This window comes from Ammodytes marinus, assembly GCF_949987685.1.
Source record: "Ammodytes marinus genome assembly, chromosome: 12".
NCBI classification, from domain to species: domain Eukaryota; kingdom Metazoa; phylum Chordata; class Actinopteri; order Uranoscopiformes; family Ammodytidae; genus Ammodytes; species Ammodytes marinus.
This window is the reverse complement of record NC_137216.1, coordinates 15,989,517-16,017,220: the sequence shown is the minus strand read 5'-3', so window position 1 is coordinate 16,017,220 and position 27,704 is coordinate 15,989,517. Positions and strand designations below refer to the sequence as shown.

At 39.8% G+C, this 27,704-nt stretch overlaps 1 protein-coding gene across 3 annotated transcripts; it reads right to left on the bottom strand.

Moving 5' to 3' along the window:
- Positions 1 to 421: 421 nt before the first annotated feature.
- Positions 422 to 27,704, bottom strand: galnt13 (polypeptide N-acetylgalactosaminyltransferase 13; the record flags this gene model as incomplete). Of its 3 annotated transcripts, XM_080037578.1 has the most annotated exons (12): positions 4,659 to 4,844; positions 7,033 to 7,062; positions 7,355 to 7,489; positions 8,143 to 8,241; positions 12,768 to 12,907; positions 14,677 to 14,857; positions 15,780 to 15,897; positions 16,562 to 16,732; positions 18,059 to 18,266; positions 19,066 to 19,232; positions 21,118 to 21,286; positions 27,563 to 27,704. In XM_080037578.1, 12 exons carry the CDS (start codon positions 27,702 to 27,704, stop codon positions 4,659 to 4,661), a joined length of 1,746 nt encoding a protein of 581 aa, XP_079893704.1. The 3 variants fall into 3 exon arrangements, with proteins under 3 accessions (XP_079893706.1, XP_079893704.1, XP_079893705.1); XM_080037580.1 differs by lacking the exons at positions 4,659 to 4,844; positions 7,033 to 7,062 and adding an exon at positions 422 to 562; XM_080037579.1 differs by lacking the exon at positions 7,033 to 7,062.

Genomic DNA, 27,704 nt, shown 5'->3' with positions numbered 1-27,704 from the left:
TTGTCTTGTCCAGCAGCTATATAGCAGCAGTCTGAGCAGCATAGTGGATGCATGGCTGGCAGCTGGCAGACACAGTGTGAGTGATTTGCTTTCCCTATGTTCTCCGTATACACACAGACCTCACACATTGATCTCCCCCGTTTGGACAGGACGAGGCCCCCTTAAGCCACTTGCTCGTCGTTTGACCTGATCGGCAGGTGCAGCCAGCCTCTCTCAAACCCGTTGCGAGCCGTAAAAGGAGACGCCTCCACAATGGAAGATAAGTCACTGCTGCCTGGATCATTGTAGTCGCTGGCCAGGCCGTGATATGGTGTGTGTGGTTAGAGCAGCCACCTGGTGAGGGTGTGCACAGCCAGGATGGGTTAGGATGAGGACAGATTGGTGGTGGCGGTGGCAGAGGAGGGAGCTATGTGACCAGGGATCAGACACTCAGGGTCATGTTACGGAGCAGCCACTGCTGCGAGCGGCTGTCGTTGCAGTCTCTCAGCGTGGGCACCATCTTGTCCTCCTCGGACGGCATGTCCAAACACTGGTTGCTGTTCACATGCAGCAGGGTGAGTCGCTGCAGAGAGGAGAGAATAGCAACACAGAGACAATTACACAGACGCAAAATTAATATACATTAATGTACAGAGACATACAAATACTCATTAAGCATATCATTATGTTTAGTCTGTTTTAAAAAGGTGAACCATGCGGTTCAGGGGAGGGGGATTTGTCAACAGGTAAATGGCCTGAGATTGTAATAACTGTAGCTGTAGCAAGAAAAAAAAAATAAATATCTGCATTAAACCATGTCTCTCCACAACCAAATTAGCTCAAATGTATCTCATCGTCACTGTAGCCTGCCCCCATGTCAGTCCCGTCTTGGTGCTCTCCTATCACAACCCAGAACAGACAGAAGTCAGAACAAACGCTTTTTAGAACAGCCAGCCTGGAAAAACCCCGACCTGTTGTGAGCTGAACTCGAGCACCACATGCGCATGAGGCACAAAAATCTGTGGTGTTCTGCCACAAAGGCTGTAGAGATAACACCCCCGGCTAACAACTGGAAGAGAGCTCTCAATGGCCTTGATTAACCATTTATGGCCATTCCCTCAGAAGGAACATGCATCCGCAATTACGTTCCTCACTTGAGTTGTTTTTTCTGCTGGTAATGATCACATGCAGAGAAGTAGAGAAGCTCAAGTGTTTAGGGAGAAGCGGAACAATGCCATGACAGAAATGAGGGAAATTACTTTAAATATAAAATTATGTTTATGATGGTTACTTTTAACACAGCGTTAAGCATTGTAATGTTTGTAAATCGAAACTCTTTTGAGATATGTTCAAACTAAATAGCACAGCACACATGACATTACATTTATGTGAACAACTAAAAACTGTCATTAAAACATGATCATTGTTATGATTTATCTTTGAGGGATTATTCTTAATTAAAACAAGATTGTGCTTTGACTGTTGACAGAGGATATTCAGTATAGAGTAATGACCACACAGCGACGCTCAGGCCATGTTTGATCTTAACTATAAAACACAAGGGCCTGACATCCGCTGCCTGGATACAAAGAAGTGCAAACGCACCAAACCAACCCACCCGCCCGCACACCCACACACACACACACATAGCATAGATGTCTACAGGCATATTTGTTCAAACAGAGCAAGAACAAAGAGAGCAGGTGGTTATCGACCTTACTAACCAGCCAAAAAACTAGAAAAGAACAATAAAGTAGTTCTACACTGGAGATATTTGACTTTTCTTACATTTTAGAACAAAAACTTTGACAGCGGCTACAGCTAAGACGGATGGACGTGGAGTTCTTCCAGCACTATTTCAGAGGTAAGTAAAGACAATCTGAAATATTCAGTAAAGTCTTTGGTAGAATGTGCAAATGGCAAGCAGTACATACTCCTCTCTGAAGGCACATTCATACGTGGAGATTCTCCGAACTGGAGGTAGACCTAATCTATAAATCATAAGAACCCGGCTTAGGCGATGATGCGAATAGTATTTATTTCCTTTCATTCACAAGCTCCAAAGCTACTCTAGCGGCAGAGATGACAGGAGGGGAGTATACCGGAGGAGGGTAGAAAAAAAAACCTGTTCCGCATTTAATGAAAATACTAGAAATATGGAGGTCCTGTCCTTTACTCATAATTATTTCATGCCTCCTTTGGGGCAGAGAATATTCCCTCCTCTGCCTCCCAGCAAACCAACCAGTGTAGCTGAGTGTGTGTGCACAGCTGAGACTGGCTAATTAAATGAGGAATGTTTCTAACCATGAGCCCCGGTTGTGGAACATTCTCTTCGTTGTAGCACGGTGGACTTGCTGAAAGCCTTGTTCCTGTTTGATGTGATATTGTGCTGACTCTGGAGGAAGATCTGGAGGGCTGGCCCGCCTTTTTTTTTCGTGGGAATGAAATATACAAAAACAGCAGATTCCTTTTTTTTCAAGGCAAGAGTCAGGCAACAGTCTAATGTGCTGTAATAGTGCCTCTCTCCTGTGTTCGTGCTCTCTTCTTGAACTAGCTATACGTGACAAGGACCTCTCAGTGTGAACAACAAATCAGGCCATCAAACAGCAGGTCACTGTCCTGCCGCATTTTGACACACACCAGCAACCCTGGGAGCTCCTTACCCAATTTACCCTGCTTGGACACAAACTGTGGCATGCAACTGTGAAATTGTTCTTCGAGAGATACAACTCTATAGGGCCGTGAAGAGCAAACCCCGTATAAGTCACTACTAGAACAGAAAATGACAGACTGGAAATCGCTGGGGGCTAAAAGACCATTAAACGGACAGGTAAGACATTCCTTATAAAAGTATGTAAATAGGCAGGCTGAGTGGTGAAAAACACTCATAATTGGGATTCATTGCTTTTGACAATATGTACATGGCACACAGCGTAAACAGCTCTTCAGGCCAATAGGAGAGTGGCCATGAAAAGTAGGTTCACAATGAAGGGTCACTTCAAAGAACTTATAAACAATGGCAAGCCCATTTCAAATCAGCACTGCATTTAAATAATCAGCTCAAAATAAACAGGACCTCCTCCATCTCTTGCATCATCTATCTATAAAGCAAGAAACGTCTGTCTGTGTGTCTGTCTGTGGCTCGCATATCTCTCTGAGTTTTGGTCAGATCGGCATGAGCTTCCGGATATTGCTTAAACACAGCACAAAGGTGTGCATCCTTCATCCTTCATTTTGAAGTTGTAGAAGTTATCATATTTATATCATGTTGGCGAATAGTAGCTTACGTGCGCACAGAGCCGAGTAAACCCCGCCTCCCTCTGACGAGCGGGACACACAGACACACACAGCAGACCGACACAGCCTTACTTCCTCAACAACTCCTCATCAACTCCTCATCTGCTCCACCTGTCCGCTTTAGTGGTAAAGACTGCACTTCACGCAATTTTCACTGTAATAATACAGCACGGTATCGGATGCTTCCACAAAATGTTTTATATCCGTTTAAAATCTAAACTGAAAGCCCGACCGCGCGCACACAAGTCCGCTCCCACACACCGACGAATTCCCCCCCCCCCCACAAACACACTGCTGACTGCTACTGACACAGTAACGTTAATTGACAGTTATCCAAACTCTGTCTTATCTTTCAAATACCTAACAGTAGCCTAATGGTAATGGGGTTGACAATGTTGTCATGGCGTGCAGCATAGCCTCCTTTTATACACAGTGCAGCCATTTACTATATAGGCAACTGATTGTAAGTTTGAGTGCATTGTGCAGTATGGATGGCAGTTTGCAAGGTACCATAATATCAGATTGTATAGGTAACACCTGTACAGCTCGATTCTTCTTTAGGATTCAACACTTAATTAATTAACACATTTTCTGTTTAATTTCACTTAACAAAACACATGGAATTAGTTTGTGGTTATCTTTACACAATACACTAAGGAATGTTGCCCTACTCTATAGCCAACTTCTACAAAGTAACTTACTGATAATAACCTTTAACAGTGTAAAATTAGCCATCACTGATAGCAGCCAAATGTACTGTCTAATATGTTTCTTTGTTTACCTGCTTCCTACGGGCACTGCACTAGTCCACCAAACGCTGGAGAAAGCAGCGGAAAAAATGGGAAATTTCAAGAGAGAAAATAAAAGATAAGATATTTACGACGGAAAACAAATGTCAAATGAGATCTAATTTAGCATGAAGACTGGTAAAGGTCTTGAAGATAGCATCACATACACAGAACCATCTTGATGGGACCTCCGTAATTGCTTGGTGTGCCACTGGCCCCATCTTTATACGTTCCCCAGGAAAGGTCACTGCTAAAAGCTACTTAATGCTTCCTAAAACAATTTGCATGCACAGGCTCACTAATACCTGAAAGATCAACATCTTAACAAGCTCTTCATCCATCTGCTCTGACAGACAAAAACAGGAAAATGAAAAATACTCTAAAACCTAAAAGGAGACAAAATGGGCTGCAAAGGGGCCTATTAATCACCAAACAGATCAAAACTAATCTACTGCAGAATTCTATCAATTCTATTGACAGTCTACAACACTACGGGGCAGCTTAAATAACCTCCCAGCTTCTACCTAGTTAGCCTAGTTTATACTAACGTGCTCACCTCGAGCCCTAAAGCCCCCCGGAGCAGACGGGAAGAGCTTAGAGAAAATAATCAGTTGGATTGAAGTAGAGGCGTCTAGCGACCTCCACCCGTGTGTAGTTGCGGAGGATCCAGGCCTGCATTGGACTGTTGTTACAATGCTCCACTGTGGGGCCGTAGCTGCCATCCTGCAGACGGCTGATGGTCAGACATGACTGGGTGATGGTGTGGAGGAAGGTGTGCTTCTGCGATGAGTAGGAAGTGAAAGTGAAGGTAAGTCCGAGAGTCATACCTCCTTTTTGTTGAATGGAGCGCAGCAACTCTCACAGTTTAATAATGAATGTGATTTTGGCCTCGAAAGCTGAACTTTAAAAACACAATTCTGCCGCGTCGTTGTGAAATATTTCAAATGTTTCGCGGCTTGTGAAAGATAAAAGGCTGATCTCCTGTTCACCTTCAGCTCAGATTTTTATTGGAAACATAATGTTTTGAACAAATTCAAAAGGTGAAACGACACATCTTTAAAGTTAAGCCTTGGGATGAAACAAGCAAAGATATCAGAATATCTGAGCTGAATCTCCCCTGAAACACTTCCATCAATTATTGATGAAAACATTCTTAAAATAAGACACCAGTTGAAGTGAGAGGAAATACATTTTTGTACACTATAAAATATATGAACAATGCAAAGCCATTTTTATGTCTTGTTATTATCTGATCAGCCTCTTGTTGCCCTTTTATGAATTTATTTTTGTTGATGTCTCTCATTTATCATTGTAAAGTAATGAATTTCCATGATGTGAACACTCACGACATGGCAAACTTTTCCCATCCCTACTATAGGATTGTATTCCCTTTGTCAGATGTTGTAGTTTCATATCGTGAATGTAATGCAAATACACTTATAAAATGTGAACTCAAGCTCTCTTCTTCTTATTTCACATGATTTTCCTACTTTAATTTCCACCATGTGTCAATCAGATAACACGGAAGAAGTGTTGGACTGGGGGAATCGTTTTGCTATGATGTAAGTGATTCACTGTTGGACAGAGCAGAGTGAACACTGTATCAGCAGAGCAGGTAGAAAAGAAGGAAGGCTAACCATCACAGTGGTGAATGAAAACATCAGGAATATGGCAGTCGGGTATTCCTGTGAAAGTGAAACTGATCATCAGATGCAATGTTAATGGTACCATAGTCGCCCAGGATACAGCCCCCGTCTGTCACACTGGGGCTAAAAATAACCTCGGCCACCAACAGCGGTGAAACCCCAATGCTGTTTACAACAGGGGCCGGCCCTCTTCCACTATGAATTATTCAAATTAAGAATGCACCCAGAGAACAAAGTGTAATGAAAGGATTTCTCCAAAGGGTTTGTCCAGGGATTGATGGAAAGGCCTCCGAGCTCCCTCACCTAACCACATCTACATGGCAGTGATAGGACATCTTAATCACTGGCAGATGGCTCTCTGTTCAGTGGAGTCTTTTTCTAACCAGTGGTTTAAAAGAAAAAGCATACATTTGTAATACAGACAAGGCTTTTTGAGTTGTATAATCCATAGTGTGCTTGTAGTTCTGAGTATACAGGGAATATGTTTTTGTTTCTCCCTCGAGATTCAAAATGTCTGTTCCATTTTAGAGCTAAAAACATCAGTTTCTGATTTGACTGAAAAACTGAAATTGTTAGAATATTACAGCTTGTATCACCAAGTTTAAAAATCCCTTGTTTCATTTTTGGAATATTTGTTTTCATCTTGGTGCTAAAAGAAATGAATAAAATGTGACTCACACTCCGAGACACGATTGAATTTACACAATAAACTGTGTAAATTCAATCGTGTCTCGGAGTGTGTATCACAGGCCATGGGGGTCTGTAATGTACCATGCAACATGCATTTCCATTAGGTCATTTGTTCGTTGTATTAATCCACATCCATCATATTGATTTTGTTTGGATTTCTCAGTTATTAGGTTAGCTTCAGTTTTAGCTCTGACATTTGGTTTACCTTTATGGACAGGCCATCAAGTTGAATGTTTGTCTGGCCATTTGTGTCAATTATATGGCCCCTTATTGTTTGCTCTTCAAGTGACTGATATGTTAGATCAATGTTGACAATAAGAAAAATGTGTCCAGACCATTTATCTCAATGAGGGCAGATTTAAAAAAAGAAACACCTCTATGTATGTCACACTACATGTAACAGCACCACACTCATGTGATGAGTAAATAAAGACAATTATTACTTTGAAATACATTAGAATGAAAACCCAATAAAAGATCCAAATTCATTCCTCTAACAAAAAAAGAGTTCACATCGAGAGGATCTATTTCTAGCAACCACTGTCACCTCACATTCAACACAGTGTTACATAATATCACAAAACTGGATGACTATGGGGCAAAATTCAGGAGCAATGGCTTGACAATCTTACCTCAAAATCATATATCCACTTGCCAACATACTACATGAAAGGAGAAAAACATGAGAGGAGAGACACAGCTGCTGGGTGGAAAAAAGCAACTCGACTTCTATGCTGCTAAAAATATGGACACACAGCGCCACCTGGTGAGTGCAAACAGGTACTCAGCTTCCTACTTTGTAAATCCTCAATGTGTACCGCTTCACAGCAATCTCCTCGAGACACAGACCAAACAGCATTTAATCAAAGTCATTTTTCAAAACATAATCAGGACAGAGTGGCCAGATACAATAAGTGCCCAGGTTATGGATTATTTTGAAAATGTGGGTCCTACCTCAGCATCGTACTCAAACATCTGATTGCCCTTCATGTGGTGACACTTGAGCATGACGACGGGCCCGTTGAGGCGGGAGACGTCCAGACAGAGGTCGTCTGTCCTGATTTCTTTATCCGCCGTGTACGAGAACACCTGGAAACAAGATGTATCACACTCCCATCACAAAGGCCAACCAATTTTCATTTTCTCACTTGTTTTTCTGTTTTTCACGTTTCACCAGTTAAGTTTTTTTAATGTTAAGGATATGTTCAGTTTGAGTTAGCAGTAATGTAACTGCCCCTTGCTGATAGTGTTTTTTTCCTGTATACAGGGGATTACCAGGATTAAGAGCTCGGTAGAGAAATCTGGCCAAGCACCGATCAAGGCAAAATAAATAAAAAGATAGGCATTTTTATCAATCCAAATGAAAGATAGTCATTTAAGTTTGATAAACTTAACAGAAATTGGATTTTATAATATTTATGAACATTTATATTCAATCAGATTTTTGTAAAAGCTTGTTGAGACATCCCAACTTTGATATCATACATTGATTTTAACTATGTTTGACCAATGTTCCAGAGGCTTTAAAGGTTGGCAATTCACACACACTCTACATCCAACCTGATTGAGCTTGAGTTCAAGATGAAATCCCAAAGCTTGTGTATCCGAGATTAAAGAAATATCTAAGGCTCTGTGATTTCAACCACATTTATACTACAATCCATTTACAGCTCTTATACAATATTTGTAAACGCATGTTAATTATAAACGCAGGACATTGTGTATGTTTTTTTTCCCCTCACCTGGTTTCCGCCCATCCCGTGACAGTTGAAGAAGCCAACTTTCTCGTTCTCCTTTCTCCCCATGTTGTCCACACACTGGTTGGTCTCAACATTTCTGATCTAGAAGCAGGAATATTAAAACAGTGATTCTTGAGAAGCGGGACAATAGGCCGTCTTGCATATGTAACTGCTGTGATGTTTAAAAATAAAAATATTTTAAATTGTAGATGTTATTAGGGATTAAGAATAGAATGTCTGAAGCACAATTATCCCCTTAAATTTAATTGTATCATTATTATGTCAAATATATGACACTTGTTATCTTCTCACGACGTCCAAAACAGTGTGTCCACAGAGAAGGGTTCAATCTTTCATTTGCAATAAAACCTATTAAAAATTTACTTTAATTATTAAAAATAGCTTTTTTATCAAAAGCAACACTAAATAATCTCTCGTATCAATAAAAACTGTTTTTCTACAACACATTCATGTTTTATAAGGTTTCTAAGTGGTGGGACACTTTGTCACCACCATCAGACAATCCATTAAAATATAATAAAATCAGGCAAAAGGGGCAGCTGTAACTATGAAGGACCTCTTGTCACATTCCACCTCTGCAAGTGTTGTAGTTTTAGAATATTTTGTTTGTAGTGTTGTAGTTTTAGAATAAGTCCTGTGTCACAACCATGATATGTCAACACCGACTCACAATTTCTGAAGAAGTTATTTGAAATGTTTCGATCATTTTAAATTTTCCTGAAGCAGTTCATACTAGCACCTATCATCAACAGAAAAAACTAATGGCTACTAGATAAACTCCATTTGTTTTGTTTAAGACATTTTAAATCTGTCAACACCGTCAGATGTCAACTGTGATGACAGGCCAATGACAGAGTTGACATTCAATGTGAAGGCATCATATTTGGGTGGTTTTCAAGTTATTATAATTATATTAAATATAGAAATAGGGTTTAGTTTTTCTAATACTGTATTTATGGAAACTCTCACAATCTTCTTTTGTCATGGATGATTGTTAAAAAAGTACAGGATGATATACAAAATGAGGCGATTTGGTGTGAGTCTGTTAGAGCAAGTCTGATTGAAAGTAATGTGAATCTTGAATTAACGCTCAACCAATAATATGCTGTTATAAAATCACTGTTGTTGATTACTGATGGTTAAAATGACTACATTTGGGTTTTCGTCACCAGCGTCCGATATGTCAAATCCATAAGATATACTTGTCAACTCCGTCAGATATACTTGCCAACTCCGTCAAATATGCGTCAACTCCGTCAGATTTATATTATTTTGATAAGGCAAGGCAAGGCAAGGCAATTTTATTTATAGAGCACATTTCAGGCACAGGGCCACTCAAGGTGCTTCACAGGGTTAAAATCAAATAAAGAATACAAATACAAAAAAAGGAACACATTTAAAACGTGGATAAAAATACAACATTTAAATAAAATAATTAAAACATTTTACCAAAAAAAAAAATTAAAAAAAAATTTACAGGTTAAAAGGGAAACAAGAACGTTTTGAGACCCGATTTAAAAGAGCTGAGAGTCTCAGCGGACCTCAGACTCTCTGGCAGTCCGTTCCAGACATTGGGCGCATAAACGCTGAATGCCGCCTCTCCCTGTTTAGTCCTAGCTCTGGGGACTTTTAAAAGACCTGTCCCAGACAACCTAAGGGCTCTGGGCGGCTCATAACGTATCAGCAGATCAGTAATGTATTTTGGCCCTAAACCATTTAAGGCTTTGTAGACCATCATCAATATTTTAAAATCAATTCTTTGAGTGACAGGAAGCCAGTGTAAAGACCTAAGAACTGGGGTAATGTGATCTACTTTTTTGGTCCTAGTGAGGACTCGAGCAGCAGCGTTCTGAATTAGCTGAAGCTGTCTGATTGATTTTTTTAGGAAGGCCTGCAAAGACACTATTACAGTAGTCAATAACATTGCATAATGATATTTCATAGTGGTTGAGGAATGGTTGGTCATATGTGAAAATCTAACCAGTCACCTACCATGAGAATGTGTTTTGAAATTTGAAACACATCTTGATTGCTGTTAATTTTAAAGTAAATATTCTATTACACAGTTCAACTGAAGAACATAGAGGAAAATCAATATAAATGAAAATATTTTTTGTGGCCTCTGTCAGTCTTGGTGAATAATTGTGATCACTATACATCTCATGGGTCTAGCATAAGTTGAGGGAAGATGTATTTGTGTTTTTGGTGTCTGACGGTGTTGACACAAAATAAGGAATGGCAAGGTAAAAAGCCCATTTTGATAAAAAGGACAAAAGCTGGGAGGTTAAATACTGGCAGATAATGAAAAACACTCACTAGTTGCAGCCCTAGTTTTATTTATTTTTATAAAAGGTCTAGCCAACTCCACTTTCACCAACCAATGACAGCAGATGGTTGTTTAAGATGCACCAACTGCTGATGCTGACACCTGATCACACACACGTCACAGCTTCAGTGTTGTAGAAGATTTCTTCTTCACATCTATTTTAAGTGATAGACAAAACTGCATCTACAGCCAATTTCACCCATATCTGTCAAGTTTTCTCCCATCACTGAATCAACTGTGACTGCTGATTACATTTCCAGGCAAAGATCATGAAAGATACCATGTCGTTCTGCCAGAACACATTGTCTGATAACACAAGAACTTAAATGTATAAGCTAAAGTCATAGGGGTGGGAATCTCTTGGCACCTCACAATTCGATTCCGATTCAGAGGTCAACGATTCGATTCAAAATCGATTTTCAATGCAAAAAAAATGTATGTACATACCCATTTGTGATTTTCAAAAATATATTTATATACACATCTGAGTGTGCTACTCAGAGTTTGCTAATCACTTCCTACTTTTGTGATAATCATTAAAGACAATCAACAGATTAATTGCCTTCTCTAATATTGTTTTAGAGAAAAGCTTTTCTTGTCACAAATATGACTTTCTATGAACAGTGCAATAATCAATGCAGCTTTCAACACAGTATGGAAGTATGTAAAAATTAAACCTATTCAGTTTAATTTTAGTTCTACTCTTGTAAATCATGTTTCTTGTAAATCATGTTTCAATTATTTTTCCCACTCCTATAAAGTCATGAGAACTGCAATTACTATTAAACCTTTTTACAATTACCTTATAAACCGAAAACATTTGTGCTTAAGGCTGTTGGGTGTTACAAAACATTTGAAGTTGCACATTGGGCTCTGGGAAATTATGTAATATAATATAGGCCTAAATATCTAACTTATCCATTGCATACATGAGCCTTAAAATCTTATATATTACGGACCACAAAGTTATGTAATCCAAATTCTACTCATTATCTTCACTTTCAAAGCAGAAATGGATAAGTAATCTGACCACACAGCCTGAGTAACCCCTGCTGTCAGAGCTTTGACTGACTTAACAGTCAACTCAGTCGTTTAATCATAATGGACTCGTACATTCACACAGAGCTAAAGCTGAGCCGGCTCTATACGTTGGTCCGCAACTTATTATGCCCATCATGCAGGAACGGAATGGCGTTCGTAATTAAGTGATATAAAAGCTAATGGTTCCAGCTGTTAAAGAACGGCTGACTGTGTGTTATGGAGGATGAGAATCAGTCAGGAGAAGTGTGGTTCGGAGGGAGATGGGAGGGGGGGGTGCTGCATTGGCGAGAGAGATAGAACAAGCTATTGCTGCAGTACAGCATAACCGCTCAGATGAAAAAAAATCCTCTCATCTTCAGCTGTATGAATGTTTGAGGATTACAAGCTCATTTGACCATGAGTTATTCGACTGACATTTCTTTTTTATTGCCCCCCGTCTATCGTACATTCAGCACACTGCTGTCAGCGCTGACTTTACCCTCTGCTGCCCTGCTCTTGACACAGGGCCACCCGCCTCAAGAGGCAAATGCAGATCATTTTAAAATTAAACATTTCGCTGTGTGAGGTTGAACAAATTAATAAAGGTGACTAAAACTTCTAATAAGTTGGAAACAATTAACTATGTATTACCATGATTTAACTGCAAATTATCACACAGTCCCCTTAATACCCAATTTTAATTTCTTAGAGAATGTTCCATCTCGGACTACGCATGTCATCGTTAAATGAGACCTTTTCTTGATTTAGAAGAGGGAAAACATATTTTCACAACTTGCTGGTTAACAATTCAAAACCTTGTTAGAGAGAGATTGGGACTGATATTTTCACTTTTTGGAGTTTTTAAATTCATTTTTGCTCGCTGAGAACAGTACAAAACTGTGCAATGAGGCTATGTAGAATGCATATGTGAACCTTATCTCGGCCAACCAGCACTCATAGCATAACTGTGTAAACATGTGTCTGGGATCAATACTGCCCGCAACGAACATCCCTCGTTTGTTAATCTTGCTAGTTCAATACAGACAGCTGCGGCTGTTTGTTTTTATCTAATTTCGTTCAGCCTTTGCTGGATCCTGAGATTGTCTGATTTATAACACAGTGATATTGTCTTTCTGATAAAACAACCCAGAAGCTACAAGGGCATATCTGAGTGAATGTAGAGGGAGGAGAGAGGGATGAGGGAGGGGGGGGCAGTGTATCTATTGCATTATGAGAGATCAGAGTACGAGAAAGCTCATACTTCACCAAGTGAGTAGTATCTTCTTGGGATCTGGGAGTCTGGGTAGACATTCTCCAGATACCAGGAAAAGGGTTTGCACTGCAGATCCTCACGCAGGGCTTTACGGGAAGAGACATCCCCGTAGTCCACCCGCATCACGCCTGAGGACAGAATGCAAAGACAAGGATTCATCCAAAAGTGTCACACAACAACATCAGTATTTACCTTCATTTTCTGCTGTGGAAAAAAATTACCGTATTTCTTGCACCACCAGCACTAACCACCAGAGGGACCCTTTTTAATACTGTATAACAACCTACCACCCTACCTAAAGATATGAGCTACTGTATGTGGGTGGTGGTGGAAGGATTTTATATTTAGTGTTTATGTATTTATGTAAGAACTAAGTAAAATCTCACTTAATAACATAAATAAAGATTGGAGTCCTTCGGAAATGCACAAATGCAAATATTGTGGGTTAATGTTTGCCACGATGCATGTTATTTTAGCCATATAAGCTGCATAATGCATCAGCCTAGATGCAAGTGAAGACTGCGGAAGGATTGGACAGCGACCAGACACAGACACATACAAATACATTTGGTAGACGGTTTCAGACTCATAGCTTGTATGGAGATGGATACAGGAAGGGAGTCATTTATCATGAAAGAGCTTGATTGCAGTGAAGGACAATAAACAAACAAAAAACAGCCAACATGTTAGCTCTACAGCGCTGTGTAATTATCCATCAAACACGACGAGTCAGACAATGCAGAGGGCTCTTTCTGTCACAGCAACAACATCTTACACTTTAATCTGTGAAAAAGACAATTCAAGTTGGCAGATAAAAGCCATGAGGGGACGGGCCACTCTTCCTCCCCCTGGCTCTCCATTCCCCCCTTTCTCCCTCTCCCCCACTCTCTCTCTGCAGGTCTGAGCATCACATGTTATAGTTGATGAACGACCTCTTTGATCTTGAAATCGGGAGGGATGTAGGGGGAGATGCACTTTTTAAATAGGATCACTGGATGCCACTCCAAAAAAACAGCCTGAGCGACCACACTGTGTTCCTAAGTATGGTCTGGCAGCCACGTGGCCCAGATCATTCTCCCTAATGTCCTGGAGGAACAGACAGTCATTGTGAGGCCACAATACGCAGAGAGTCTCATCCATCACAACCTGGGCTCCGTCTGCACACCTGTCCTGTGGAGAATCCTGCCTGACTGAAGATCACAATTTGTGCCAGAGGATCAGCAGATTACGGATGATCCTTCATAGGTTGCCTGGTATCTGAAACACTTAGCCAGAGATTGCAGAGACACTGCTGTCTAAGACAGGGTAATCACATTTACTAAGGCGACAGATGGAAGGTTACTTATCTCTCAATCTGCACAGTCCTATTGTTCCGAGTGTGTCCTTGTGTTTGTCAGGCTTGAGCTCTCTTTGGAGAGAGAGAGGGCCATTTTGGACAAATTCCCTGGACTCAAGTCCAGAGGAGCACTAAAGAAAATGTGTCTGGAAGTAGGAATTAATGAATGCCAGTTTTGAGATGATAGAAGCGGCAATTAAATTCCAATGTAGGACGGAGTAAAAAGAGAAATATACATTTTTAAACGAGCATGATAAAGTGCCATGTGAGAGAGAATGAAAGAATAAAAGAGAGTAGACAACTCTTTCCCTTTCACAGCAATTTTCTAAATGTAATAGCAGCAGCGAGTGCATACTGTAAGTAGCTCAGAGAGGTCTGGTCATAAGGATTGTTCATATCTGCTTTGAAATGTGGAGATAATGTCCTTAGGGGTTTGGCTCTTTTACTTGGCATTTAATATTCTGACTTTCTAACTTTTGTTCACTTCCATTATTTTTATGACAGAATATAATAGCACATTTAAAAACATGCTGAACATGCTCATAAAACAGGAGACTGCACCTGGTGATATGATGTAGAAGAAATCTTTGAAATCGTCCATCCAGACTTCCGCCAGGCGCCTGTTGTTCTTGTTGATGACTTGACCGGTTCCTCCAGGGAAGCTGTACGGAGTGGCTTTACGGAACACGTGGCCCACGTGCGAACATGTCACAATTTCCAACGAGCCGCCACACTGCCAGATCTGCAGACACATGCATGTAGAGTTATATAGTGTGTGGCATGAAAGCAGAGAGACGTAATCAGTGCAGACAGATTGCATCAGGAAAATGCCAGTTCCTTTCTTTGATCGAGGAACTCATTTTCTACAGCCTTGTAGTTTCATCACACATTAGGTATTCCATTTAAACCTGAATCACACAGTTAAGGAAAGCAGGTGGTGGTTCTGCACGTCACTGCTGCTTGTTGTGTTTCAGCTATTAACACCTTTTATTATCCCTCTGTGTCATGTGTCTGTGAAGCTGCAAATAAAACATTAATGTCATGTAAGCTATAATAACATCCTTTACCATAAAACAGCTAAAATGGATAAAATATTCAAATATGTAAATACATTGATACATTCTAATTAAAATGTGAATGAATAGATAATGGGTTTACAGGTGAATCATTAATACATGCAAATAAATGCAGTATTAAAAACACTAATGTGCCTGTCAGAGATTTTCAAATTGATCACTGCACAAAGTAAACAGTTTCTAATAAGTGGCAAAATGCAGAAACTTATATTCCACATGTCTTTAAACTGAAAAAAATTATAGTGCTTATATTGGTAAAAGTGAACTTTCTTCAGGACATAACAATTAACAATAGGTATGAATATCAACTCAAAGGGGAACATCGCAGTGTATTTTTAGCTGACAGATCCAGCTGTGCCATCGTCCCCTCTGAACAGATGTCGCTTTAGTTGAGGCTTGAGGGGGCGAGGACATCTCATTTCACAAAACATGTTTTTCCGAGATGCCTCTTATATTCTATCTTTTCCTTGAATCTCAACCCTTTAATCTTGAGTGGAAGTGGCCTTGATTTGAGGGAGGGAGGGAGGGAAGCGTGGATACAATGAAGGGAGCTGGTATGTAACATCCTCCCCCCGTTCGCTCACTCACTCTAAAAGACATTTCCAGGTTCTCCCCGCCCCAGATGTCCATCCCTGGATCGTAGCTTCCTATTTCTTCAAAGTACGCTTTGTATATAGAGAACAATCCTCCTGCCATGGTGGGAGTCCTGCAAGAGACAAAAAGTTCATATTAAAAAATTGTTTTGCAATAGCCCGTCTCTTCTTGCAGTACTTTGTTATCCACCTGAAACACACTCATAATATAATTTTAAAAAACAATTTGTTTGATAACTTGAAACAAAGCCTCAAAGGGGTAATTACTTTTATCTTTTAATTAATTCTGCCTTAAAGTTGGGCTCCTAATTAAGGATATTGTTTGTTGCTAGGAGTGATTTGCAAATTGTTCCAAGTTTTGTGTGACCAAAACAAAAGCATAGTTTTGATTTTTCTATTTTCTTTTAAATAAATGAGCTCAAACATACTTTGGCACAGCTATGTAAATGTTATTAAGAATTAGCTTGCGTCCGTTGGGTACACAGAGAAAATATGATCTATTTCTATCCGAAGATAAAAATGGCAGTGTTGAGAAAACATCCAACTATCCATGTCTGCCATCACAGAAAACCACATTCTGAGTTCAGATGAGAAACTAACATCTGTCTGAACTCAAAAAGTGTCACTCCACCTTTTATGTGTGATTTGACCTCCTCTCTGAGTCTGTTCATTCTTAATCAAAAGACATTACACGAGTGGGAAGTCAGTCACACAATCCCCCCTGAAAAATAATCTAGATTTAGCTTCAGAGGAGGAAGAATCTCTCCCTTTGTCTACCTGACAGGAAGTGTTCTGTCCCCCTTGCGTCGATCCATCTCCCGCTGGGGAACGGGGTACCAGCGGAAGTTCAGCTTCCAGTTGAATCCACCGTAGGTCATATCCGAGCCTGCCATGTACTCAAACGTCTCGTCGCTGATGACATCGATGATAGGGCAAACCACTGCTGTCCTGAAAGACACAACACATACAGTACTGAGATTAATTATAGAGTACATGCAGCCTTGCTAAAGATAAAGATTAAATAACACAATCTAAATAAGAACAGATCATATCAGATGATGGTCGGCAGTTAATTACTGGCCTCACTTAAAAAAACAACCATTTGAAGTGCTGACCATACCAGAGCTGCAACTATTATAAATTATTTATGTTACAAATTAATTGTAGGTTTTTCTTTTGATTATATTTATATATTATAAAGACATTACTAATTATTATTATTATTATTATTATTATTATTATTATTAACTGCTTTGAAATTGATGCTTTACATGATTTTGAAAACATTTGCCACATCCTAAAACACTACATATCATGTGTTGGACAATATGTTTTATTGAAACAACCTGTGTCATCAAGTATGTGAATCCTCAGCTGACACAATGTACTTTCTGCACCATCTCATCAGTCTGCACTCATACTTACAGACATTATTACATCTGCAGCAGCATTCAGTAAAATTGAAATGGCTCCATAATATAAGATGCTGTGTCATATGATACTGATTTCTTCCTGAGGGAAAATTAATGTGTCTGACCTCAGATAAGACATGGGTCGCAGGAGAATGATTTTCAAGCCATGCATCCGTTAACATCTCTCACGCACGCACTTGCGCGCACACACACACGCACGCACACACACTGTGTTTTTTAACAAGTCTCGAATAATGGCTTAATACTCCGATAAAATAACAACAACCAAACAAACACCTTGTAATAACTATACAAACATACAAGCTGAAGAGAAGAGCTGAAGAAAAGATGTCCAACTCCCAAACCATGTATATGTTGCAGCAAAAAACATTTAATCACTGTAATCTTGACTTTACCATTGTCTACTACTGGCTTCAATTGCAGCCGAGTAACCACAAAAACGCATCTACAGTACAGTAATTGGAGGCTGCTTTTCTTCTTTGGTGGCGGCAGCAGAAGCAGACGATGCAAAATGATTATTATCTCCTATCAGCAATGTCAAGGTAAAACAGAGTCATAACCGACAGTTTGCTCTCAGAATAATATTCATCTAGAGATTTGGCTCAAGCACCCAGTGATGCGACTCAGGTGAAATGTGATAATACCAGTATAAATTAATCACATTTTAAGGATTTAATAGGCAAAATATTAAAATGACTGACAATGAGAAGCTAATAACCACTGAAGAGACTGCTCCTAACAACTAGAATCCAGTCATTATTAAGCTATTAAAAAATAAGCGCCTTAAATTTGATATCATATTCAATTTGAAACGTTCACTGTGGTCCGGTGTGTCTCCCACCTGTCCTCTCTGATTCGGGCCAACAGGGGCTCCAGCCAGCCGAACGTGCACTCGCAGTGAGCGTCCAGGAAGGTGATGACCTGACCTTTGGTGGCAGCAGCCCCCCTCAACCGAGCTCGGATCAGCCCTGAACGCTGCTCCATCCTCAGGATCCTCACCGGCACCTCCAGAGTCCGCACATAGTTCTCCAGCTTCTTCTTCAGAAAGTCTGAAACAAAAAAACAAAAACATATCAGCAAGAGTGCGCTTTCAGAGACTCCATTTTCCTTTTTCTGGTTTCACCCTGTTAAAGCTATAGTGCGTAACCCTGTTGCCTCTATGAGGAATTCTGAGGAATTACATCCAACACTGTTGGTGCATCTACATGAAGTTAGCCTTCGCTTTTCGTGCATGGTTTTATACATTCTGCTGCATGTCCAGGTTTTTTCTTAGCAGTAGCATCAACAACTGAAACATTCCATAGGTACTTCTTGGGAATTACTTGAGTTCCTGCGCCAGTTTCAGGGGGATGACACAAGTTTGTAAACGCTGTCATACTTTAACTGAATATGAGCGTTGAATGTGAGTTCTGGACAGTGAGTAAAAATAAAATTATACAATATGCTGGAAAATTGTAAAATGCATTTTTCTATTACTACTATCATTATAAGGAGTATTATCCGACATATTTAAGACCAAATGATTACTCTTTTAAATGAGAATATAATCAGCAGATTCAATCTTTTTAGTTGCAGCCCTTAGCTCTCAGTGTATTCATTGTCATCTGCCTTACACAGTAAATAATATTCATTCTCTGGATCCCTGTCATTGCGGTTGTGTTAATTGCGCCTTGTACTGCTTTCAACTTTGGTGATCAACTTGGCCTTGTTCAGAGTTTTGTGTTCCACGCTGCTCATATTGATCATAGGCGTTGACTTCAAAATGTACAACCCGTATCCTTGACTACAGAGTTCAACCTGTCAGTTACTGTCTGCCTGTATGTAAGCTTGAGAGGGCAGACTACCAACCTCGCTCGCTGGCATCGTCGACTAGCACCACCTCCATAAGCAAGTGTCTGGGAGAGCGGTTGATGACGCTGTGAACCGTCCGGAGCAGGGTGCTCCATGCCTCGTTGTGAAACACGATGACAATGCTGGTGTTTGGAAGGTCATCTGGATACACCTTGGTCTTACAGCTGATTGAGCGATGGTAAAAAGAATAGAAAAGGAAACAACAAAGGAGAATTAAATAAACTAATACCTTTATTAGAACAGTTCTCAAAAGGCCAGACACAGTACCGTTATCTCTAAAAAACTGCACAGATTAGAGAAAAAAAAATTATATAATTTATTCGCTATATATTTACTCATGTTTCTACGCATATTACAGAAAAACATACATATTGTTGGATAATCAAGGCTGTTACAATAGTAAATGACTAACTAATAACCTTAACTAAAAATTAAGTTTGAAAAGAAAATATCAAATCAAATCAATTTTTGGAGATATAGTCATCCTTTAATTAAGCAGAATGCACAACCTTTTACTGCTTAGAGCCTTGATTAAATGTTTAAAGTTTTAATTGAAAGGCTGACACCATTTTATGGACAATTTTAAATATTTTATGGACTAAATTATTCATTCATTCTACTAGAATGAACTGAATAATAATAAAATAAAATACTTATACCTCAACCAAAAAACTACAGTGTTGTTCCAAAACTGCAGTCACAATGGTTCTCTTGCTTGCTATGCCGTTTTAATGAAGTGTGTGAGCAGACAATTTGAAAGTCTGTCAGAGTCCAAAGAGTGAGAACGTGGCAAACTTATACGGCAGTGTGGTGGATGACGTTGAATAAAGAATGAACTGCAATGCAGAAGTGGAGGAGGGGGACATCCGGGGCAGCAGGAGGGTGACGGAGGGTGAAGGAAGGCACCGGAGCAGATTACATTGCTAGTTCATTCCTGTCTATTCAAAGTGACAGCGCTGACTGACACAACTAGGCCACAAGGTTTGCCTTCAGTACGAAAAAACGGTGTTGTAACTTCAGAGGCAGGGACAGGCAATTCTGCATGGCACTGTATTCTTTTTTTTCTCTCACTAAACCATCAGCTTGTGAAATTTTGCAAGGCTAAGCTGTGCTCTTTAATAAAGCTGCTGTAATATTTATAGTGAGACGAGGCGTAAGCCATAATGGACACTGGAGGAGGTGCAATCAGCTGAATGCTCGCTTTTTCCCCTCAGTAATACCGGTCTTCTTTTTCACAATGCCAGCAAAATGATCTTTATATTTGCATCTCCACATTGCAAAAAGTGTCCAGTTGGCTGGTTTTCTTCCTTTTTTGGTATATACGAGAAAAGCAGGAAAATAATACATAAAAAGACATACTGGTGTGTCTTACTGACAGGGCCTTTGGTATCCAATTGATAAAATTGTTGTGGAGAACCTGTGTTCAGCTGGAATTCTTAAACATGAATCACTTGGATAATGCATCCACAAAAAGTGAATGCCGGTGCATATCAGCCGCCCGAGATGAATGTGCTCGTGTTTCACACAAATTGCTCCTTGGGTTTTCATTAAGTGCTCAAGTGGATCTTGAGTGACAGTAAACAAAACCCTACTCCCATTCAAATGTCAGGCCTGGTGTGCCCACTTGAGGGATTTGATTCTGCATTGAGACAGTGGCCATAATAAGAAATGTCTGTTCACATTAGATATATTTATTAACAGTATTTCAAATCTAACAGACTCAACAAACAGTTTAAAAATAATTTTTTAAATCACCGGGATAACATTTCTTTGATGGTCTGTCTGCAACCCTGGCTGGGTAAAGCCACCAAAAAAAGATGATCCAATATGTCAGCTTTGTGATAAAGAAGCCACGGTGCCTTATGATGTGTGATGTGTATGATAGGTACCAGAGTTTGCAGGAAGCGAAGGGGGCTGGGTGAGGACTGTGATATACTCTTCTGTCGAAAGGAAGATGTGTGTACAGTATGTGTATAGGTGTTAAAGCGTCAGTGGTGTGATTCACGGTGTGCATCTGGTAAAAAAAAAAACACACAAAAACGTACGCACCCGTCTAACCTAACGTCCGGCAGGCTCCTGTTGAGTGCGATCATGTCACTGGCCATCAGATTGAACTGGTTGATCTTAAAGAGCTCCTTCATTTTCTCATGGTCGTCCTTGGGGATGTTCACCGCCTTGCCCATCTCCCCCGGACCCTCGTGGCTCCGAGATATCACCGCTGTAAAGTTACAAGAGCCAAAACAAAAGGATATCTGATCAGAAAATCAAAAACCCATTATTGTTTTTGTTTTTTACCCCTCGCTGTCATACTGGATTTTCAAATAGATAAAAAAAATGATATACAGAAAGGTCTATTCATGATAAGGAAACATATAAGAAGGACTTCTGTGTTATAAAAGCCCACTAAATAACAAACACTCCACATCTCCTGTCTCAATCAGAGAGTAATGAGTAGTGACTGACCTTCCTGATCCCAGTCTGTTGTTGTCTGCCCTGTTCTAACCAGTGGAAAGAAAATAAAGAGTTGTGGTGTTTTCTTTTAAAGTAAATCACAGAAGTAAGAGTAAACATGTTGAATAAATAAAGAGAAAATACGCTGCTGGATGGACCGCAAATGAAGCTTCACTGAAGGAGAATGATATAAATATTACATGTCGTAAATTTGCTTCTCTGAACATTTATAGCTATCACTGCATATTCAGCTAAAAATCATATTAAGCAAAAAAAAAAACCTGTCTCTAATCTTTGCTAATCCACATTAGTCCATGACAATCCCCTTTGTATTGAAAAGCACTAGTCCATTGAGAGATCTGTGGTGCACATCAGCCCACAGGGTTTATTTACCGGTCTCTTCAGGAAATTGCAGCAAAGCTTGCCAGCTCTATCTCTGTACACCCTGTAGAGTGTCATTTTCTACACTGGTACAAAGTCCAAGCAGAATCATAATTGTTGGATCAATGTGCATGTACCAAACTGGATTTTGTTACATGCACACAGACAAGTCATGTATACAGGATACGCACACATGAGCAGTGTGTTGTTTTCACCAAAGAAACACTGCATGTACAGAAAAATGTGATGGGTCTTACTTGTGCTTTTAAAGGTTGGGGGAAATGATGTTACCTCAGGTCAGTGATTGTGAAAAACAGTCCGATACATAATATTGCAGACAGTGCAGGCGCCGTAGCCTAAGCTCTCGCTCTCTCCTGGTTGCTGTGGCTGAGTGGGTATTACGCACTGCACAGTCTAGCAGCTATATTTAATTTAAATGTAATCTATTAGGAGGTTTGGAATTCAGAGATTTGGGAGGACACATTAATAGATGAAAAAGTAGTATGACAGCGAAAGACTAGAATCACCACAGTCTCCTTTTGCTGTGTATGTCCCTACAGTGTAATGCCTAAAATGCATCAGTATTGCTGTTGCTGCTGCTGCAGAGCCAGCTCTTTTCACCAAAGGTAAATAAGATCCCATAGATTTATAACTGTGCGCTCTCTGTTTTTCTCCCTCTCTCTCAAAATGATCTTTCAGAGTACATGCAGTGATTTCTATGATTTTTTTTATCACCTTGAGATGAACAAGCTAGCCTGTAGATTTTTTAAAAATGTTCAATTATATACACCGTGACCCTGACTATGGAAATGGTTTACTGAATACTGTGTGGGACAGTCCGGTCAGATGTGAACAACTGCAGAGAGCAGAGTAGCCTACTTGGTGAATTTAGCAGACAGTCCTCAGGACTGGAAATAACGAGGCAAGATGTCATTCCCAGTTCAACACTGCTTTTCTGGGGCCTCATTTATAAACGTTGCGTACGCCCAGAAGAGGGCGCACGCCAATTTCTAAGCAAATATTGGGATTTATAAAAACCAAACTTGACGGGAGATGTGCTGTCCTCCACGCAAACTCTGACCCATGCGTACGCACAGAAAGTGGAGAAAGGAGAAACGGCGACTCCGTCGGCACATGTATGAAGTGCGAGAACGAATGTGTTTGTGTAAAATGTATCCAGATAGGCCTATTATAAGCCATGTAGGTCTATCATATATTGGGAGTTCCTTTGCAAAACGGATGAAGCCATTCTTACAACTAATGAACAAATGCCTCCACGGATTTTTCCATGGAGTGATACCAACAAAAACAAAACGAATTAGGATCTTAAATAGCCTACAAACGGAGACATATGAGTGCAAATAAAAACAAAATAGCAACGTTCGAATAAGCTCTGCAGTTATTAAAGAATAACCTATCTGCATGTTGTGGAATTAATTCTGATAATATTGAGGTGGAATACAGCCTATTACTTTTACACTGACGCTGTTCTCGATGCCTCAGTCAGGCAGACAGGAGTGCACCTTTTCATACACTAATGATAAGCCATACTGTACATCACATAGGCTACTGTGATTTTTTTCACGGCTTTTAGTCCGTTTTATTTATGTGTTTTTCTTTGTGTTTAAGCACGTCGCGATTGTGTTTTGAAAGGGACTGTGAAGTTTATTATTAACCCTCCGCCGCCCGTCACTGCCCCGGGATGAATTCTCCGAATCTGTATCTCATGGGGGGTCTCAGTGCCCCCCGCTCGTGGCACAAACACTGTTGTGTGAGTGAGGATATGCACTTGTTTGCGTCCACTTTTATGTCGGATCACTTCTTTTTATTTCGGCCACAGCGTTCACAGAGATCGCCACAGGCTGCACTCTATCGCCTTTACGCTCACACTGCCACCAAACTATATTTTCCCTGTTCGCCACTTCTCCAACGGCTACTTCAGGGTGACCGCAGTGATCCACACCGTGTGGAGTTTATTTTTCCATTTCCCTTTCAGTCGGCGATTGCCACTACCGCCTTCATGCACTCAGTAAATGATATTAATTCGGGCGTGTCGATGACTATGTATGGGTAAATATGGGCGGTACGTGAAGCCCGCAAAGGCTGCGCCACATTTAGAGTTGATTGTGATTTATAAAGGGAAACAGGCGTAGGACGTGAGTGCGCACTGTTTTATAAATCCGAATATTTTTGTTCGCACGTACATCCTACATTTCTTCCGTACGCCAGCTTCCACGTGAATCCCACACAAAGCTTTATAAATGAGGCCCCTGGTCTCTTTGTTACAACTGTATACATAGTATCACTATTTATGTTATCAGGTATCAGAAAAAAATATTATTTCCCAAGCATGGCTAAACTTATAGGTGAAATGTGACTGTGATTTTGGCAGAGTAATGTCACTCACATTACAATAGCAGGAATGTTGCTAAATTCTTTTACTTTTTTGCCAAAAACACATCTCAGTCAAAACTGCATAGGCTCCTGATGGTATTTCCTTCTTTAAGTCTTCATCTTTGCAGCAGCAGTAGTATTGGGATACTGGTCACCGGTGCTAGCACTTCAGTCACATGGATTGCTTTTAGTCTTTCATACATTCATATTCCCCTATTGTTGGCAGTGTTAAGCATGCAAGCACAGCAGGTGTTGCCCTCGCAGAGTTTATACAAAAAGTCAGATGATCAAAACACCCAAATAAATCTGGTCTTGCTCAGCGACACACAGATCAGACAGGCCTAAGGAAACCAACCCTCTGTGGTATTTCAAAGCGCGACACACACTCACCTTCTGGCACAGAGCATTCATTATGAAAGATGACTGCGATCATCTGGGAAGAAAAACAGTGGCTATGTCTGTCCTCGGGTCAATCAATCTAATTCAGTGTCCGTGCCTGCAGCTTAATCCAGGCAATTACAGTGAAAAGGTTCATCTCACACTCACAGGTAATGGGTCTGTTGAGACACAATAACTCAGATTTCATTGCAGAACAAGAATAGATTGCCTCATCACTTCTGGCTGTCTATCTGTCCGTTATGTGATTCATAAGATCATAACTCTGACCAATTAGTAACATACATGAGCAACTACAGACTCTTGAAACACACATATGGTATACGTTTGTCTTCCCTATGCGTTATTTTCTGAGTTCAACAATAAGGATCAGACTTTTCTGACATTTAACTGAAATGTACAGAGGAATGAATGCCTAAAAGTTGCTTAATTTCCTGTGGGAGGGGAGGATCATGGTCTTTAAACAATAATTAATGGTGAGAATTAATTCTGCAACACAACATGAGGTTTCATAGCTGGGATCTTCTCACCTCAGTTCATTGTGCAAATGCAACATACATGCAACCTTATGTGGTGTGAAAACCAACAGACTTACCTGAATGACTCATTATTTAAAGGGCATAGGCATGCATAATAAGTGCAATTCCTCCTTAATTTATGTACTTTTTTTTATACAAATAAAAAGGTGTATTATTTTGGTATCACTGTGATCATTATTTTATCCTGGTTGTCAACAATATCTCCCAAGAGGTAAAAGTAGCTAAAGTCAAACTAAACAGCACTTATAGTTGCACAGTTTACTGAACTACATTTCATTTTAAAAAGATCAGCTTTGCTTGGTGATTCTCAGCCTCTTTGCGTTGTGAAAGGGGTAAGGGGCTGACAGGTTAAATAAACGGTGTGTTTTAAAGTGAAGCAGCAATAGAGCTGTGAACACTCCTTACCAATTTAGAGTGTTGAAAATCATGAAAACTTTAAATTCATACAATCATTTCCAATCCAATTATCTGCTGACAGTCTTGTGAACTTGTACTATCTAATCCAGAAGAACTGATTATTGAAAGAAAAAAAGTGCAAATAGAATTATTCCCCACAACTCTCAGATGAGTTGAGCAGAAGGGGTTCAGCCATAAAAATACATCCACCCTTGAACTGAGTGAAAAGAACAATTCTTTTTGACTGTAGAAAGCTCTTCAAAATCTAAAACAATAATGGCTCCTTCAAGGATTATCTCAGATTGGGATTGAGAAAAGAAAACACGCGAACTAGTGGTGGTTACACAAGGCTGTGCAACATCCTTTTCTTTAAATATTAACAAAACAGGTTCACTCAACCTTAGTATGTCAAGCAAACATAGAATCTTACAAACAACATAATGGACACGAGCAACAAGCCATAAAATTAATTATGCTCAAACAGAAAAAAAAACCCTGACGTCAGCTAAGGAGTGTCTGCTCTAATGAGATGAACATTCTTTAAAAGGTTATTATCGACCTGGTGATGACCAGTGCGGGGTCATTAACCCCTCAGCCAGAATGTATGCATAGAGTAGGAAAGGAATTTACTTTAAACCTTTATAAAACACTAAAGGCTTGTGGAACCCATACCAGTGTAAGAAGTGTTCTAAAATTGTTCATAGCTAGATAAAATAAATTTTTCTGATTAGTAACATTAAATCAGATTGCCCTGTGTAATGAAAAAATGTTTACTCTTTGGTACTCTTTGTTTATCATTTAGTAGCCCCCAAAAATGATAGCGTTATTCAGTCAGAAAAGACTTAAGACTTAAAATTGTAAGTCTCAATTAATAATCAAATGTGAGTCAATCGGATCCAATCAAAAAGTGACCATGATTACCAGTGCAAGATTAAGAAGGTACTACTCTGTTTTGGGCTGAGTGAATAAGATTAAACTTGACAAGGTAATCCTACAAACACATGTCACCTAATGGGAGACCAGTGTCTGAAAGAATTCTCAACACTTTGCTCACATATTTAGCAAAATGTCATATGCAAGATAATTTAGAGGCAAAATAACTCCAATGTAACAGGACTTTAGCATGGTAATCATAACAGTCTCTGTAGATGGAAGCTATGCCTCATTCTAAACTTAAAAGCAGCTTAGCAAGCCTCTTAGAAACCTGCTTACTGCAGGGCATGTGAGGATGAACTCAGCCAAAGAGGTACTGTGGTTTGGATGGATCTAAGAAACATACACAAACACTCACAGAAGCCATAGTACAGGTCAATTAACTAGAACCTAATAAGACCTATTTGATAATCTAATTAAACTGGATTCACTTAACACAAAACAATTAAAAAAATCACTTTTCTTAAATCACATTTTCATATGTTTTTCTGACCTTTCCGAGTTTATAATGTTAACAGGATTTGGGACTGATGACGAAGCTTATGTTAAGCATCCTGGTGAAATGACGGAAAGTTTTAAGTCTATACAGCTTAAATTCCAAAGCCTATTTCATTGATGCCAAACAAAGTGATATGAAAATGCAAGACAAGACAAGAAGGTAAATTATCTGTATCTGCCTAATTTCATGTCATTCTAAATGTACATTAGTGTAGTTGAGATTTTGGAAACAAAAGTTGTAACAGGAGAGAGATCTCACTTTGCCTACTGCAAAACAGCTTTATATGCCGATTAGTAGAATCAACAACTGAAACATTTCTTGGGATTTTTCTAAACTTAATCAGTTTGTAAATGCTGCCATACTGAGAAATACAGAGAGTGTTTTGTGGAGCTAATAATTGGCTTAAGCAACTTTGTGTCAACTTGTTAGGCGACTGGCTTGAATGTAACCGTCATTCATTTATATGCAAAAGTTACGCGGTGTATATACAGTGGTGTGGACTCACCTCGGAGGGCAGGGAGCAGCGAGTGGTCTTTCCTATCGTCACATTTGTTGCACTCGCTGAAGTAGAGCAGCAAGAACACGTCCACCAGCACCCAAACCAAAGAGGTGGTCAGCACCACCTTGCAGTAGACGAACCGTCGCAT